Source organism: Neolamprologus multifasciatus, chromosome 13 (genome assembly GCF_963576455.1).
Source record: "Neolamprologus multifasciatus chromosome 13, fNeoMul1.2, whole genome shotgun sequence".
NCBI lineage: Eukaryota > Metazoa > Chordata > Actinopteri > Cichliformes > Cichlidae > Neolamprologus > Neolamprologus multifasciatus.
Window position 1 is genome coordinate 8,291,438 of NC_140451.1, and position 19,330 is coordinate 8,310,767.

Sequence of the window (19,330 nt, forward strand, 5' to 3'; positions counted from 1 at the left end):
GCTATCCCAAAGTTTAGGTGCAGCTGAAGCAAAGGCAGGATCGCCTCTGGTCTTCAGCCTAAGCTTAGGTTGGGCCAGGAGTAATTGACCTGATGATCTTAATGCTCAGCAAGGAGTGTACAGATTGAGATCAGTGAGATAACTGGGCGCAGTATTATTCAGAATTTTTAAAGTGAGTAGCAAAATTTTAAACTCAATGCGATATTTGATTGGTAACCAATGTAAATTAACAAGAGCTGGAGTGATAGAATCAAATTTTCTAGCTCCGGTAAGAAGGCGAGCCGCAGCATCCTGAACAAGCTACATAAAAAAACATTAAAAAAACACATTAACAGAAACAAAAAATGACATCAACACTTCCTGTAAAGTGAAATGTTGTTGTGTCCTGCACCTTTTGGGCAACTGGATAAACTGGAGTCCATAATGCAAATTAAAAAAAGCACAAAGTTGTTTGTTAAGTTTCCTGCTTTCGAGCCCGCGCCTCATTTGCAAGGCGTACCTGCATCAAGCAGCGAAAAAATGCCCTCCCCGTGGCTCCATTTAATTTACTTTAACCATGAATTTATGCTCGCTCTTCTGCCATGCAAAAGACGGTTTTGCCCAACCTCATTAAGAGGTCACCAGCGGCTCAGGCCCCACAGGTGTAATCCCATTTACTTTGATCCTCAGTTTTTATGTCCTCGTTAAAAGCTGCTGAAGTAGCAACACGGTATTAGTAAATACGCAGCTGGAATATATATGAGCATTAATCATTCTCTCTATTGAACAGGCCACTGCTACCTTTACTGGAAACTGGGGAGAGGGCAGAAATGACGCTTTCAAATTCAGACGTTTTCCTTTAATTAGAAGTGCACTGAGGTATTTTTTTGTTTTTTCCCCAATAAGTTTTAGAGCATGCATTGGATCAAAATGTGCATCATTTCTTTCTTATTGTTTTATCAGAAGACATTTATTCAAACCACTCTGTATAAAAAGAAAAGCAAGGTGCTATTACTGTGTGTATCGAACATTTTTTAACAAAGTTATCAAAGTCTTCCATCAGGATTATGCTGAACCAGCCAATGGTGTGGTCTGGAGCACAACAAAACAAAAAAACAAAAACGCAGCATTATAAAGTAGCTCTTTTAAAGTCTGAGTCATATCATGTAGACGCGTATTCACTTTTCTTTTTTTGTTGAATGTCATTGCTGTGATGGTTTTATTGCTTTAGACCCCTATGCCGGGCAGGTTAGAGGAGCGACTGCACGACTGATGAGCGTGGCAGGAAATTGGCAGATGGAAGCATCCATTTCACCGCTAATTAGGGGGTCCAGAAGCCCGCCGACTGACAGGGTTCAACCGGGCAATGTAGTGCCTGCCAGCTCCCATCCCGTGCGCTTTATAAAACGCTCTTTAATTCCCCGGCACAATATCATTAACTTTGTAAGTGGATGAACACAATGGACAAGCAATTTAATTAACTTCTACCATTGAATGTTGGAGGGGAGACTAAATGAAATTAATGCACAATATTTCCCAGGGAGGCAGCCAACCTTGGGAGTGGGTCTGGATTGTTGGCAGGTCAGGCACTGCTGTGGGTTTGGCCAATTATGCCTTGTTTAGACCCATCCATAATACTTTCTTCAAAAGAAAATAAAATCAGTGGTTTCGAGATCAATCATGAGCGTGTGTCGCTCTGCATTCTGGGAGATTTTAGAATAATGAAGTGGAAGCCCGGAAACACTCTGCCAAAAGCTTTGAGTCAACAGCGCTAAAATACAGGTATCATAACTGATCCGTGCAGAGCCGGGGGGCTTACTTGAAGTAGACGATCAATAAATGCCTGAAATTGGGAAATACAGGAAAAGGAATACGGCGATATATCCGGCACCGTCACGTCACATGTCGTGTTGGAGGATGAAGCCTGTTATTATTTTGATTACCCAAACTTTTGCTTTAATCGGTCAAATATGAACTTTGTTATTCGTTTAATGTGTCTTAGTGAAATTGAAGTAAACTTGTAACAGGTTTATGCTCTAGTTTAGGAATTCAATGTTTCAAATAGATTACAGTACCTACAGTTAGAGATCTGCCGTCTTACTTTTACCTTTATTTTACTTTAAATAACTTGGTTTACAAATAAAACTCTGTTTTAGGCCGTCTTTAATAGAGCTGACCCAAATAGTTCATTAAGTTTAATCTTAGAGTATAAGGTCCTCACTATGCACCTGTGACACTTTTACTTTAACTGTGTTTCACTGCTGTGTTACTTTTATTCTTTATCCTGCTACTGTAACACAAAAATTTCCCTGTGGGATTAGTAAAGTGCCTTCTTACCTACATACCTACCCAACTAACCATTCAGTCGTTTTTTCACAACTGAAGTTTTGTTTGAAACCGCAGATCACAGCTGCGTGCGAGAGTGCTAATTATCCAAAAACCTGCCCAGCAAACGAATGTCCCCATTACTCATTATTATCCTCATTACTTACTGTAGCTGTATAAGCAGTAGAAATGAGTTTCAGGTGCACTGCCAGAATCTGAATCAAAGATCTGTGGTTCCTCTTTTAATTCTAAGGGATCAATACTGGTCCTGCTTTGCCTTGTAAACCAATTTTCTAGCAGAGCTCGCACATGATTTCCTTCCCAGGAGAAGCAGAAGAGCATTAAGGGAGAGTAAGCTTAACTTAAATCTTAATTACTGTAAAATAAGTAAATAAATTTACATTAACGTGCTTCCTCTAAGTATGTCTGTGAACACCCTAATTCCTTCTCTTACCTATGGTCCCCAGCACACACATCCCAGAGACAAGGGCTTCTTCGGGACGTGACGGATGGCTCCAACACTCGAGCCGCTTTCAAATCACAGGAAGTGACAGAGGAAGTTTTAATGAGAGTTTTGTCTGTGTATCCAGTCAGGCCTTCCAGGCAGCTGATGAATAATAGACACTGTGGCTCAATACTCTGAATACTCAATCAATGGCACTGGGAGAGGGCCTTGGCAAACACATATGGCAGCCTGGGGTGGGCGGCTGGCTGAGGAGGGGTAGAAAATACTTCTCCATCTGTATCTCCAGGCTGAAAAAAAAAGAAAAGAAAAAGCAAGCCACCTCTATTGATGCCTCTCACTTTTGTGCCAGGGTGTTTTCTTCGCCGGCGATGACAAACAGGCTGTTTGTGCGGTATTGGAGGGTTGTGCAGAGAGGCTCCTGTGAAGGTGCTCTTTTAGTTCTGGATCCTGCATATCAATGGGTCCCTCGCTGGGATGTGGAGGGCGGATCTCAAAAAAGATCTGTCAATTCCTAAATCCAGTAGCTGTTAGAGCACACAGCATGCAGTTCTATTGTCTACTAATGGATTTGCCTTTTGCACTTTGATTCAGTGTGTTTACAATTTAGCCATGTATAAATGTTAGAGCTTAGTGATTAATGGGGATATCATGTACCTATTAGTCAGAGCTTATGTCTCTGCTTCCTTCTCTGAGCTGTGTGGGGCTAGCATGTGTGCCTGATGTATTGCAACACCATTTCTTCATGACAGCATATCTGATTGACCTTTCCGATAAGACTGTGTGTGTATGTGTGCGTGTGTTTGTGTGTGTGTATACACATTTGTGAGTTGTTTTTGGGGGTTACGATTCTGCGTGCAGGTTTGTGTGGACGTGTGGCATCACTCGTGATTTGTCAGATGCGGGGGGCTCCAGGGATTTCTGAGCAATGAGATATAAACTGGAAAACAGCCCATTCTTGTCTGTGCTCTCCAGAAGGCAAAATGCCACGGAAAACTCTGAGGAGATATTTCTCTGCAGGTAGCTGGAACGAGCTTGTAGCCCACAGACAGATAACCCTCATTACAGGGCAAGTGTCATCCCTTTATAGGATTATTATGCTCTAATCAAAGGCAGTATTATTTTCACCTACATAATAATTTCGCACTCGCCTAGTTATTTTAAGGGAGTGTTTTAAGGGAACACAAGCATTCGGGATACGAGACAACCAAACCAAACAAGTTTTATTAACCAAGCTTACTTAAAATTGTTGCCACATGGTTTTCTGTGGATTGACTAATGGATTAATAGGTCAGTCACTTCAGCCCTCACACGCACCCAGTCCTCCTTTGCACTGAGGAATTCCAACAAGCACACTAACACTCTGTTTTTCCTCCTAATAAAATGGTTTAGTGCTTTGGCGTAACTTGTGGCTTGTTTATAACCTCTGTCATGGCCTTGATGTTGTTATGTTCCCACAATTCATAAATTCTTCAAGTATTTATGGTGCAATCTTATCAGTGAAGGAATGACTCCCAAATTACAAAAAACAAGACTTTAGTTGTGAGAAGCTGCATTTTAAGCTTGAAATAGGCCAGAATTACAACTGCAGTCTAAAATGAGACCGAGTGAACTGCAGTGTTACAGAAAAAAATGGCACTGGAATACCAAAAGAAAAGAATAAAAATGATAAAAATGTGCTATAAAGACTTCAGTTATAGACTGTATCCAAAAGCTGGCATGCATGTACGTAGTTAGCTTCTAGACTGCACTGACTGAATTATCAGCAGGCTAATGTGAGCTGTTTGTTCATATCTTGGGACATTTGTAATGCCTGAAAACTAAAAATGAAAAAAGTAAAGAGTATATGGGAGAAACCTTCAACCATGATATGAATGTCGACGTTACATAGTTTGTCCACCAGAGGTCACACAATTTCCTTCCTGGCAACACATGTTTGGAATACCACATAGTCAGGCGTAGTGTAAAAAAACTAATTTCACATTCAACTTGATGTGAAAGTTGAATGTGACACAATTTTTTTTGCTTCAATTCTTCGTTTAAACTTTATCGTCACCATGTAAACGCGTACGTTTCACCCACATTTACTCTTAAAACAGACTCCTCGAAGCACGCCTGTGAGTAAAAAGTTCCCGGGCAGGCCTCGGTGTTTGCACAAAAATACTGAGAGCACAATGATGACAATGTTGTCATAATTTAACATGGAGCCAGAAATTATGTTCCCCATTTAATGTGACATGATACAAAATTGGATTTTAACTAATATATAATAATTTTTTTTTTTTTTTTTTAAAAAGGTTGGACTCATTCATTTCATTATTATTATAACCTTAATTAAAATTTACATCATCAGAATGTTATTCAGTGTGTAACCACCACATGGCTTACAAAAACACACTCGTTCACTAGCACACAATAAAATACTATCAGAACTATTTTTGCCTCCCGTTAATGTCTAAAGCCTTCCAAGAAGACAGAGTAAAGGTAATGTTTTTTGTGTCTTAGTTGAGATTGCCTACTTTATTGTATTTGAAACTAATGTAATTAAGATTCTGTACTTATTTTTGAACATTTTTATTTTTATTTTAAAATGGCATGCACAATGCTGTATGCGGTTTAAAACATTGCAATGTCTAGAAAGGAAATCAATGAGCAGTTAATTTTAAAAGACCTGCAATTTTTCTCTTTTGAACATTTATTACGGCACATTAATAAAACAAACCTCAATATTACTCAGTTGATGGAATAATCAGTAGAATTAAAATAATCTTAAAAATCCTACGTTGTTCCAGCTCTACTTTAAAGCGTCAGCGACAGCATTTGGCCACCACTATGTTGTTGTTGTTCTTGTGTGTGTGTGTGTGTGTGTGTGTGTGTGTGTGTTTTTTTACAAGTCAGAGCTGACCACATGTGAACGAGTGGAGTTGTCAGCTGTCATGTGTTGTGGAGAAAAACCCTGGATACAGACCGGGGACCACCACAGTCAGCTAATGATACCAGGCCTGGTCAGGAAGCTGCATGCATGAAAGCTTTAACAAAATCCAAATGTGTCAATTATTTTAAAATAATCACCCATTTTTAAACCATTTTTTGTATTGGGATGTAATTAGTGCAAGCTATTGGGAGCTATTGGGAGTCTATGGGCCAGTTTCAAATGATCCATCAGGAAATGAAGGTTTTGGCACTGCGCCTTGGTTGTTCAGCCCTAGAGACCTCTGGCATTAAAAAAACAAAAAACACAAGGGCCCAAAGAGCAGTAAATCCAGCCTTTTACAGACGGTCCTCATCCACAGATGTGAATCACTGACTTCTATTGCCACAAGAAGCAGTAATGCACAATAAACACTTAATTGCATCACCTGCTTTCTAATTAACACCCGTACTGCTCGCGTGTTCTCATCGTCCTCTACAAACCCACGAGCTGCATTACAGTGTGCGAGAGGCAGCAGAGCATTACCCTCTGAAGCTATACAGCGATGACACCGGAGTGTGTATGTGTCAGCTCTCCTGGGGACTGGCCCACTCTCCCTTAGCACAGATTGGAGGTGAGACCTTGAAGAAAAATTATTACTTTTATGTTTGCTTTATGGCTCATTTTTCACATTAAACGCAGAAAATCTATTCAGAGGTCACAGAATTCCTGCTTCTCTTCACGAGCCAGAACTAATTTTTGCAGCCCTCGGTATCGATAAAGCATTCAGCGGAGCAAAGTATGCAGGCTATGTACTGCCGCTCTCAAGTCTCTATTTTCCACCAGCCAGTCTATTGGGACTTGTTCAGGCCGTATCTGCTGGGTGGCGGGTCGGTAGGGGGGGGTTCTGGAAATGTCAACCGCACACGTGCACGGAGAGAGCGCGAGCCCAGCCGCCGTGGTGTCAGTGCGCCCTTATCTGTGAGTGGTGCAGCCAATAGGACTTGTGATAAGAGATAGCATTGCCAGATCGAGTCATAAAACCCAGCTTTTATGGCGCGGTTATTGTCTTTCTGTCTACAATTATAGTGATTACTCATTTCCCCCTTACCTCCCCCTGCGGACCTCATGGTGCACTTAATAGACTGCATTTTACTAATGGAAAATTAAGTAGCCGCTGTGGCAGTGGGGTTTATAAATATGTAAAATATACTTTTAATTATTTCAAGTGAATCTGGCAGCTAATCAATAAAGAGGGACGTGACAAACATACGTTTGACACAGGCCATTGTAAAGCTACTGGTAAAAGATAAGCATGGCCTGTCAGCGCAGTCCAGCCCTAATGAATATTTTGAGCCTGTCATGTAAAGAGACAAATGGATTAATTGCGCCCTGCTAATATAATAGCTTCTTCATGGAGAGTGCGGGAGAGAGGCAGGCAGGCAGGCAGGCAGAGCAGAGGAGAGGGAGCCCAGCAGCTGCTGCTGGGATCTGAACCCCAGTGTCAGATGAATATTTATTAGGGTTGAGGGTTAAGTAGATTTTTGCGATTACATGGATAGCCACTTAAGCATAGTTGTTTATAATTTATTTGATAATTGATTCATGCGGGTTTGTTTGATGTCATATTAATTTTATATCTGGTAGTCACAGGTGCTGGGGGCAAGTGGAGGTACCAGCTTCAGCTGAAAATGACAGTTTGGGTTTGTTTTTTTTTTTAAAGAAAGTAAAGTTTAGATTATTATTATTATAAAATCTTTATTATAAAGTTTATTTTTTACTTTTATGTTTGGATGAGCTCCACAAAATGATTAATTACTAATTATTTATTTAACCCTTTAACACCAAGTGTGTCGTATTTGAGTTTTTGTGAGCTTGTGTGAGGTTTCGAGACCTCTACCACATCAATGTGTGTGTGTTTTTCCTGAAAAACAAAAATGCCAAATGTAGCAAAAATGATACAAATGGAAACACATATATGCACATTTATAATTTTCTTTTTAACTTGTCAGAAGTTTAAAAAAACAATGTAATTTTCTAATAATTATTTTTGGTTCAGGCTTCAAAATCAGAGACGCTGCCCATCACCGTTCCCCTGAAATAATTAAGTTTTGGGGTTTTTAATAAAATATTATAGTAGAAAACGCTCTGCTTGAACAGATGACGAACATGAGTCTATTTTATTCAGTTTTGCCTGGTAAAAAAGTTACACCCTGAATGACTTGCTAACATTTTTGTCTATTAATTTTCAGTTAATCTAGCAGTAAGAGGCACTTCGACCTGGCGGTAAATAGAACAAAAAATGCAGCTGCAAATTAATTTGTAATAGAAATAAAAAAGAAAAATTCCCCTTCTTTTGTAAAAGGAAATATATCACAATAATACGGCATAATGGTCTTTTCACTCCTCTACTCTGTGAAATATTCACACAAACAGCAGCAGTTAGCATAGTGGCACCGTTTTGACAAATGGCACCTTTATGCCTCCCTGGCCCTGCTTTCCTATCCATCTCTGTGTCCAGGCCCGTTGTTGGCACTTTAAGGTGAAAGAGAACATAAAGACAAGTGAGCACAAATAAGTGTAGGGGGGCCTTCCTGGAAGCTGTCCTCTCGCAATGGGAAGCTGCGACCTTGAGTCCTGCCTTCGCCCAACGCTGTCCCCTCTCATATGCACCCCCCACCCCCCTCCTCCTTTTTGCCTCCGTCTGAGCAGGAGAGGGATTGACGGGAGGGAGGGGAGCGCGGCGACGGCAGTGGTTCGGGTCACCAAGCGCGGTTCTCATCAATTAAATGTGCGACAGTGTTTTCTGTCGGCTGAACTTATATGTCAAGGAGATGGGCAGGACCTCGTGTTTGTGCTTTTGACAAATCAGCAAATGTTTAATCTCAAGATGTGCCGGGCGCTCATAAATAATGCAGAGGCCAGGCCGGGCCCGAACTCTCTCCCAGCGTGTTTGAAAGAGTGCGGAAAAAACGGGAAAAGATCATGCATTGAGGGCCCCCCCCCCCCCCCCCCCCCCCCGCTTCTGATTTCTTCTCCTTCTTCCTTCCGTCACATCCACCATTACTCATCTATCATTTCGTGTACATTCGCTCTTATCTTTCTCACTCTTTTGCAATAGTTTTCTCCCTCTACTCACTTACGTTTTAATCTGGTTGCTCTGGTCTTCATAGCTGAAGCTCCGCTCCGCTCTCTGGCTCTGTTTTGAAGGAAAAGGAGACTCGGAATTATCCTAAATCAAAGGTCTGCTATCTCAAAGACACAGGGGATTGAGCTCGAGCTTTGCCTCGATTTGCCCTAAATGTAAAGAGGCCAACAGAAAAGCAGTGTAGCGGACTGTGAACCGCATCAAATCCCCCTCTGCACTACTCTCACTTCTTCCCACAGACTTTGATTGGCTCGTCCACCGACTGGGAAAGTTTCCTGATTGTTCACAGGGAAAATTAAGATTTTAAGCCTATTGAAGTTGATCTTTGCTCATTGAAAAGTCCATCTGAATGTGTCCTTTGAAAGCTCAAATTGTTGACTCGTCACGTTAGAAGACTCCAGAATAGGGTGCACAGAGGCCGTGCTGCGAGCGTACTGTACCGAGAGCACGGTGCACCTGTTGTTGTGTAGCCGGATGGGGTGTGTGTAGTGTTTGTGCAGTGTGCTGTGGAGTGTGGAAGATCTGCGCTGGCTTTGCTTTCAGCGCAGTTTATTAGGCATTTTCACATCAGGTCAGTCCTTTAAACACTGACGGTGTGAAAAAGCTTTTGAAGGACTTTTAGCTCCTTACAAAACAAAAAGTCGATAAATAAATGTCTTTAAAAAAGTCTTCTTCTCTTGCAGGCTCTTGGAAGTTTATACTTTATCCACGACTCTTTGAAAAACATCCAACAGTTTGATTTCAAAGGTGAGCCCCAACCCACCTCTCTCCATCACATGACACACATACATCATGACCACTATCCTCCCTTCGTTCCCCTTTATCACATTCCTGCATATCACATGCGACCGTTTGCAGGCTATTCCTGCTTCCATCAAAAGCAGTAGGCTGTGATTGGCTTTGACGATAATGTAAAGGGAGCGGGACAGAATGGTAATGCTTATAAATATTAGGATTTAATTCATACGATTTCGGGCCTACAGTAATGGTGTGCAGCAGGTTATTGGACAGCTACGGCCGTCTCATCAGCCTGCGGTGTCAGAGGGCCCGGGGGGCCGGTGACCACGCTAATTAAAGAGGGGATATAGATGTGGAGCCGCCTCGCTTCCTATTAGACCCAAGTCAGCATTAGCACCAGTTACCCCAGTGAAGGACAGGGCGAAGGAAGGGGAGGGGTCACAAGAGAGAGCAGAGGCGCATTCATGTACCCATGTGCACACACATTAAGATTTGATTTAAAATCACAGCACCGAGCATCTGCAGATGTTTGTACATTAGCAGCTAATCGGGCATAATTTGTTTTAGCAGTCTCCATGTTTTTAAGATTCAGTTTGCAATTTTAGTTTGAGCACAAAATGCAAATAATGAAATCTTCTGATCTCTGAACTGGTGACCAGTTGGGCTGGGACTGTTTTAGCCACATGCAAACTTTCAGACAAATTTTCTGAAACTTAGCAGAAGACTTCAAGTGAAGTGGCATACATTTAGCCATTATATTTTTCTATTAAAAGATTTTCCATTACAGAATTCCAAACAGATTAAAATTCCCCTAACCCTGGGTGGTGTAGAAGTGGAGGAGGGTGAAGAGGAGCCTGTTATTCCCATATCCAGTGCTACGTTTTTATACTTTCACTCTCCTAAAGTTGCCTTGCGTCATAGTAAGGCCTTAACTGGGCTTAGGAGAGGGGTCATCATCATCTGCCCGAAAGAAGTCACTTTAGCTGACTTTGAGTCACAAACGAAAGATTTTAAACAGCTGTTGTGTGCCTGTGGTGACCATATAAAGAACAAAACCTTCTATGACCCCATACAGAGCCAAGAGTTTAAAAAAACCTGTGAAACAGATTATTCAGAGCAGTGTAAAGATTGAATTTCTACATAAACTGACGTTGTTATTGTAAACTTTGACCATTTTTAACATCAACATTTATCAATATAAGTGTATACACAGCCTATGACAGAATATAATGAAAATTCAGGGACTGCAGTGTTTAAAATCTACAGCATTTAATCCACTACAGTGATCCAATGATATCAAAGACAGGCATTTACTCACTTTACATCTCAGTCTTTCCCCCTCATCCGAGTGCAGGCGTTCCTCATTCTGACCAGCAGGTGGGGCAGTTGTCTGATGAAGCTGAAATAGCTTTAAGAATCAGTCTAATTAGAAGATTAAGACTCACACCTCACTCACACAGTGTTAAAAAAAAGAACCTTCTGTGGTTGTAACAGTGTGTGTTTTTCTCCCCGTTCTTCTCCCTTCATCACTGTCGACCTCCCTTCCTCTTCAGCTAAGAAATTTAGAAAGGTGGTCGGGAAGGAAACCTGCTCAGAGACACTAGAAAGCACACCCACACTGGAGAAGGCGAAGTTTCCACAGGACTACTTTCCCGAGGTGGGTTTTGTAATAAACACACACGATTGGCTGACAGCCTTCTCCCAAGATGCCGGCTGACAGATGTTTTATTTACAGTGGAAGGTTATGTGTGCTCAAAATGTGTATTTCTTGATGTATTAAATCCCACTTATTGTTATGTACTGTATATACATCAATTTGTTGCATTTTTTATGCATATCCAATACAGACCTGAATATTTATATATTTAGTTTGCTTATTTCCTTTATTGCTTTTTGTTTTTACAGTCAGATTTTTTCCCCTACTTCAGGGAAACCCAGTTGACTGATCTAAAGACAAATCAGCACAAAGAATTCAAAGAGAAAAAGTCCTTGTTGTGTTTCCCGTGTCCCGTGGAGCAGTTCCCTGCTCACGCTGCCTGTGTTCAGTTTTCTGGTTTCGATGTGTGGTGCGCCGTCAGACGGGAGCTGGGCGCCGAGCATATCTGTGCTGATATAGTAATAAAGAGCACGACCGCCCGTGTGTCATCCCCGCACTCCCCACTCATCTGTCAACCATGCTCCGACGGCCGCCTCCGCAAATATATGCAAAACAGATGGATACGGCCCCCTTCACACACTTTCCCCCAATTTCCGTCTCTTTCACACACTGCAGGACCCCCACTCCCTCCAACCCCCTTCAACCCACCTACCTATCTGCCTACCCTTAGCCACCCTAGACACACACACATACATACATACCTAAACAACTTCAGTTTTTTCTCTCTCTCCCGTTCCAGAGATGATCTAAAACCAATTACACTGATTGAGGCGCAAAGCCATTTAAAATGATTGCAGCGAATTATTGTTCTGCATTTAACAGGACAAGCAAAGAAAACCGGAACAACAGAGCTGGCACGGCGCATGCTGAGAAGGATGATGGGAGTGATGTAGAGAGAAAAGAAGTGTGTGTGTGTGTGTGCGTATGTGCCGTGTAGGTAGGTGTGTGTGTGTGTGTGTGTGTGTGGGGGGGGGGGATACAGATGAGAAAAGTTTTGCCTGGTGATTTATGCCTCTTTCCCGGCTGGGATATGAATCTGGGATGATGCTCCAGAGAGCAGCACTCCAGATAATGTTAGCCCATTTAAAAAGAGCAGATTTGTGTAGTCTATCAGGGTCGCAGAGTATTTTTTTTTCTCCCCCCTGTCCCCCCCTCCGTGCCTGCCTCCCTCCTCCGGCCCCTCCGTAGTGAGAAATTGGTTGTTATCATAGATCACAGATACTGCTCAAACCTCTTATGAAAGATGAATTAATTTCACTAATGCTTTAATGCAAAGCTCTCACGAGGGAGGCAGACTGGTGATAACCCCTGCCTCGTCCCCGCTTCCTCCGCTCGTGATTTATGCCCTCTTTTAGTAGATGAAACCGCCTAGATTTGCCATCCATCTGCAGCTTTGAGGAATCCTATTACACGGGGATCTTGGACCGGACAGGACGCCACACACAGGGAGTCCAAAACCAGTTGCTTCGGTCCTTTTTTGGGGGGTAGGTAGGTGTGTGTGGAGTAGGCCTTGTGAGAGATGTGGGAGTGCATCATTAAAAGTCATCAAAAAGGACACAGGGGGCAGGTGTCTCGAATCCTCTGGGGAAGGTGTTCGAGTGACAGCACGCCGCTCAGGTTGGCCGCAGAGACAGATGTGTGCTTTCCTCAGCTTGTGGCTCACCTTTACCGTCCCCCATTAATAATGTGTCACAGCTGGTGACATCATGGCGGGAGTGTGGAGTGTTTGTGTTAGTTTAAAACAAAATGGCATTCATGGCATCCCACCCATGAATCCATCTCTACATTCAGGGTTCTGTGTGAGAGGCACTGCGGCTATTTTCTTCCTTTCTTCCACTCATTAAAGAAAAAAGTTAAAATGACAAAAACATAAAGCAGAAAACAACATATATAAAATTATATATATATATATATATATATATATATATATATATATATAAAATTTAATATCATTTTTGATTTTGTATAATTTTTTGTCACTAATTAATCAATTTACTTCTTTAATCTGATCTACGCCATTATAAAAAAATAATAATAAGTAGTAAGTGTGTGAATAAATTATACAATTATATAATAGTTGATCTATCTCTGATGCTCAGTGCTAGAGGCTTTGATTATACCCTTTTAGAGGGTGTTTATTTTAAGCTGCTTTTGCAGTCATATCATTTTAACACCTTGATGTGATATGCCTGCAGCCCACGTATAGCTTAGCTTGTCCTCAAAAACCTAAGGCATGCAATTCGATTGCTTTTTATAGCGCTGAAATTGCACACGCATTTTTACACAAGCAGACCAGGCAGAGCCAATAGCCAGAAAAGTGTCTCAGACGTCACGGAGTTGATATCCAGCCCAACATTGTCTTTTTTTTCCTCGATAATCTTACTTATTACTCACTTAACCTAAATCACGCTCTGCTTTCAGCTCTGAAAGGCATCATAAAGTTCTGAAGTTACTCACTTTCACACTTTCTGTTCGATTCCCATTTAAGTGGCGGCCTCTCCATATGCAAAGCGTCGTTTCTTTCCGTAAATCCCGCCCTGAATTATAGCTGTGTTTGTGCGTTGGGGGAAGTGAAGCGGGGACGTTAATTGAAATGCTGAATAAGAAGGAAGTGGACAAAATTGCGGATGCTATTTCTTCCAAAAGGTCGCGGTGATGGATTTGGCGGCTTGTCCCCCCCCACGTTATTCCGTCAATCTCCTTGCCCCCCTCCCCCCGGTGGGATTCATGTATTTATTTGTGTGGTGCGGTAATACACGCCAAAAACCATTGCATCATAAGGATTTGTCATTGCCTTATATAAATAAAGTATACGACCCAGACCTTAATGTGCCCTTGCTATTGATTGTTTTACACAACGGTAAAGAGAAGGGGGTGAAAAAAACAGAAAGGAAGAAAATAGGCGGCAGGCTGTAGATCAACATCCGTATGAGTTTGTATTTGTTGTTTGGCACCGTGAGCGTGTCCATTAAAGCGCTGACTTTTCATACCCTTTTAGTGCCCCCTGTAGCACGCTGCGATACGGGGCTGCGATTACTTTCAAGTTCTGCCCTCGCTGAAAGTTAACTTGCTTCTCTCCTTATGATTTAAACGCCACGCGTGATTCATAGATGTGATGTGTACGTTAAGGAGATGAAGTCATTTAAACTGGCATTGCCTGTAAAACGCTCTGTGGCATTTATCACCAGAGAAGACACCTGTGACACAGATGCTGTTCTCTGTGACAGGCGTGATCCATGAGACTGCAAGGAGCTCATAAATGAGGGGCTAATGCCGAAATGAGAGCCAAATTGAAGCTTTTTTCACTTTTTACATTTTTTTGGGACGTAGATAGCAGTGCTTTGCGATCCTGCAAATATTTGGTATCAATCCAATACCAAGTAAATACACTGCAAGTGTTCCAGACACCGATACTTTTAACCTATAAAGGCAGCTTATGTAGGGGAGAGCAGCGTGTCATGATTCATGAGAAGAATCATTACCAGTTTGCGAAATTCTGAAGACATACTAATGATCAGTAAATCACTGCGATTTTTATTTTTTGCAATAATTAGTTAAAAGAACAAAATGCATTGCAATGCTTCCTGCATTTTTTAAATTTCAGTGTTTTTACTGCTGCATGTGGCGAAAGAGAGCAACTCCCTCTGTAGTTCTGGTGCAGCTTTATCAAAGCATACACACACGTACACAACGTCTTCATGTACTGTCCTGTCATGTAAACCGGCCCTCTGCCATTGGATACCCCCCACCCCGCGCCGTATGATGGAATAAAGATAAATGTGACTGTCTACAGGGGCTCAAATCAATCAGCGTTTGTGTGTATTACTTATTACTCACAGTGCATTTCTGTCATGGGGCTTTTGTGTCACCCCCTCCGCTCTCTGTCCTGCACTCTTCTTTGCCCCGCCTTCTTTCTGAACATAACCCGACATCATATTATTTACTGGGGGAGCTGAAGTATAAGAAAGGTCAAAAAAATCAAAGGGGACTGACCGGGAAGCAGTGGCAGGAGGGTGTTTTAGGTAGTACTGTGTGTGTGTGTGTGTATGTGTGTGTGTGTGTGTGTGTGTGTGTGTGTGCTGACTGTGTCACATGTGACATTTTATATCAGCATATTTTTCCATGGTCGTAGTTTTGAGTGAATCCCACACTTTCTTTTCCACCCCCACTGTTTATCTTTTTTTTCTGTTCGTGCGTTCGCACAAACAGTTTGTCTGTACTCTGCCGAGCATCCACAGATGTGACCCCCACCCCACCTCTCCCCACCCCACCGTCGCAGCCACCGTTCATCACTGTCATGGGCGGAGACGCCATCGTTGACCTGTGGAAGGTCGGCCAATGTCACCGCGAGCCTCGCGACCTTTTGCGGTCGCCCTTCGACTCCCACTATCAACCTCCCCTTCAGTGACTACAGCAGCCATATCTGATATTTAATATTTTCACATGCGACCTGTTCTGCAAACATGTCTTTAAAAAAGGGGGAAAAAGAACTCTTAGTAAAACTCTGAAACTTTTAGGAAAAGCATTTTTGTGTTTATGTGTGTGTGTGGAGGAGAGAGGGAGGCGTGATGATGATGATGTCTCAGCACATGATTAAACGGGGGCCGGACAGCATCTGTGTCATCGTCTCCGCTCCAATATCAGCTGTCGCAACCAAAGCGTGATGTCATCATGTCAGCCCATAGGCCGAGCACCGCTTTCTTCTTCCGCGCTCTGATTGATTTTGTGAGATAATCACTTCACTCGGACTCCTGCTACAAAAACAACACTCGTATTGTGTGAAATAAAGAGATGATGATTTTATTATTATTATTATTATTATTTTAAACTTTGCAGTGATGCTTTTAAAGCATGCACTCTGATAGTTGTCTATGTTCGCGCCTTCGTGCGCGTCGTGAGTGTGTTTATAAGCGAGCGATGGAGCAGGGGGTCAATCAGTCATATGTGGAGGAAATGGGGCAATCTGGGGCCGGGTGTCAAGAAAGTGATGGATTTTAATGCTGCGATTGTAGTTAATGGCTCTTTAAATTAAATCGAGATTAAACGTCTCTGGCGGCAGTCGGTGCTTGTATGGGTCCTGAGCAAGTCCACCCTCCACCCCCACCGCCACCTCTCGCTCTTCATCTTGTCCCTACTCATCCTCTCATACTCTTAATACTTTCTTTCCTCAACTTTACATTGACAAACATTTGCAGCATGTTAATGGATTTAACGTGCAACAAACTAATGTGTTATTCGGAGTGCATTTTTGTGTGTGACTACATAAGCCTTATTGCTTCTGTTTGCTTCTGTTTATCTTTTTAATATAGTCATTAAGTTCAAAAATATAGGTATATTTTGAAGTGCGAGGCCAATCGGTTTTGCTACAGCATGATCATATCATATCTGTTTACATATGCTCCTCTCAAAGTCACAATTTCGGGGGACAGCAAGTTATAATTGGGTCCATACATCCTGCCAAGGCACTATGGATTAATTCAAGTATGCTAATGTAATTCAATTTGATACAGTTAATCTTATACTAATGCAGATTGAAGGATGTGAGGCGCAATCAAATACCTCTTAGGCTTTTAATTTGCATCTGAGCTTTTTAAATAAAATTAGTCAATTTGTAATTATGTGACCTGGCCCGTAATTAGTTTATTTATCACTGCAGTTAACTCCCCATTAGGGGTATCACACACACAGAGAGAGAGAGAGGCAGGAAAAAAGAGAGAGGTTGTGAGAAAGAGGCTTATTTATTCAGAATGAGAACACTCGCAACATCAATTTGTCTCTCATTTAATAACCAGCTTCATGGTGAATCATGTGCTGTTTGAAAAAGATCATGTGCTGTTTGATCATGTGCTGTTTGAGAAAGATGCAGCTGTTTGATCAGATCCCACAAGCTTGATCTGATCAAACAGCTGCACGGTGGATGTCTGCACTGCAGCTGTCACCTGGTGTCTCCCAGCATCTTTTTCCATAGAGCTACTCGCGCCGCCGTTCTTTGGTCGTTCTCGCTTAAAATGATGAATCTAGATAGAAACGTATGCTTCGTATACTTTCTGCCGCGATGTCTTCTTCACCGTTCGACCAAAAACTTCAGCTGGTTAGGATGGTCAAAATCCATTTTTCTGCTTCTTGTAAAAACTTCCTTGACCAGCTCACTCAATAAAAGCCCATCAGGATCACTGAGTGTTCAGGCTGAGGTGAGCTAGGTTAAAACCCACCTCGCGCTGCCAGCTTCTCAAAGAGCTTTCCTAAATGTAGAAGCTTCAACATTAACTGAGTGTAAAAAACGACTGATAACATTCCACTTTCTTTCTTTTATGGCGTTGAATGTTTCAGGTTGACTGACCAAGTCCTCCATATTCATAAGAATATTGATGTACAATATAAGTATGAATCTTTATGTGGTTGTTTTTTTTTTTATTAGTTTTAATAAGGCATGTAGAATCTTGTTTGCATTGAACATGCAGTGCTTTGATTTTAATTTTGTAGGCAGTGGATTCTGACTGAAGCCATTTATTCATATTTATTAGGGTTGGGGGAAAAATATAGACAGAATAGTGTTGCAATATTTTCTGTTGCAATATTGTGTCGATAAGGGAACACCAAATATCGATATTTTATTACATAAATTCAAATACTTTGTAAAATACTGAACATTCTGAAATAATGTTAGCCGAGCAAACTTACATTAAAATGACTCAAACAAAAACCATCAAATGCAGAATTCTGGGAGCCAGAATTGTGGCTGGGTTTTCAGTTTTCAGTCAGTGATGTAACATTAATATAACATAAAAGTTATAAATCAGTTTCTAACTTTTATGCAATGTGTTTTTGAGACGGATCATTTCTTTCTAAGTGAGCAAACTCAAAAATTCAGGATTGTATCAAATCATAATTTCCCCCACTGTAATTGCCAACTTGACCCCATTCAATCACAGACTGATCTCAGACTGACTCCACCTTTAGTCCTAATGTTTTACTGAAAAGGATTGTTCAAATCTGGAAAAGGTTGCCAAGCAGGTATGAAATGGATTGACTGGTATAAACAGGTGAAAGACAATGGCCATTTATTATTGGCTTAATTTAATGTTTTGGCTTGTCAAGCTCTTTTTTCCTGTTTTCTGAATTTTACTTATAACAAAGCATAAATTTTTTTTATTTGACAACTGATGATGGAAAACGTAAACACATAAAAAAGGTATAACTATGGTAACAGAATATTATATGGTCCCTGTTAAAATGATTCGGAGATCTGGCTAGGATGCCTCTCGGGTGAGACGTTCTGGGCATGTCTACAAGGAGGAGGAAAGATCATATCTCTCGGCTGGCCTGGGAACACCTTGCTGTTCTCGGGTGAGCTCGAGGGGGTGGCTGGGGAGAGGGAGGTGCTCAGGCTGTTGCCCCCCGGTGACCCAGCCCCGGATTATTGGAGGAGGATAGATGGATGGATGGATGTTCCTTGTGAAATGTAGTGGAGTGTTTGCTACAATACACTTACGTTCCGCCACTGTTCATCCATTAACTCGGATGTTTAAATGTGTATTTATAGAGTCATTAACAGCCCGTTTCCATACGGTAACTTAGACAGTTTAATTGCCTTAAAAGCTCACAATTCAGGAATTTTTTAATGAAATGTGTCTGTCTGTCCAAATTGAACTGCAGAGTTTCGAGCAGTGCTGAAAAATGGAAACCAGAAATTCAGCTCCCAGATGATGGACATTGCCACTTGACTGTGAAACATTTGACTCTATAGCTTTCATTTGTCTCGTGGTAAATCCTCGCCACTGTCAATTGTCATGCTAAATTGAGTCTCTCTGTTCTGCAGTGCAAGTGGTCCAGAAAGGGATTCATCAGAACTCGATGGGCCATGGCTGACTGGTGAGTTTTATTAATAGGTCCCCACAATGACACATCCCACCTCATCACTGTTCAACCTTGAATCATTACAAGTGTATCGCTGTGATTAGAGATGAATATCTAGCCACGTCAGTCACGTCTGACTTCACCCTCGAGCTGCAGGGAGTCTTGCTCTGTGAGGTTATCATAGACAGCGCACCCAGACAGGGAGAGAGCGACTCACACAGCCGAATCCTCTCCGGACAGCGCGCTGCAGAA

At 41.8% G+C, this 19,330-nt stretch overlaps 1 protein-coding gene across 3 annotated transcripts in view; it reads left to right on the forward strand.

Annotated features, from left to right (window-relative positions):
- The window catches only part of inpp5a (inositol polyphosphate-5-phosphatase A), a 146,299-nt gene that overhangs the window by 76,377 nt on the left and 50,592 nt on the right, over positions 1–19,330 (forward strand). For all 3 annotated transcript variants that reach the window (XM_085181881.1, XM_085181882.1, XM_085181884.1), the window contains 3 exons: positions 9,510–9,573; positions 11,118–11,221; positions 19,041–19,093. In XM_085181881.1, coding sequence (XP_085038007.1) covers positions 9,510–9,573; positions 11,118–11,221; positions 19,041–19,093 — 221 coding nt within the window. The remainder of the gene's footprint in view (positions 1–9,509; positions 9,574–11,117; positions 11,222–19,040; positions 19,094–19,330) is intronic.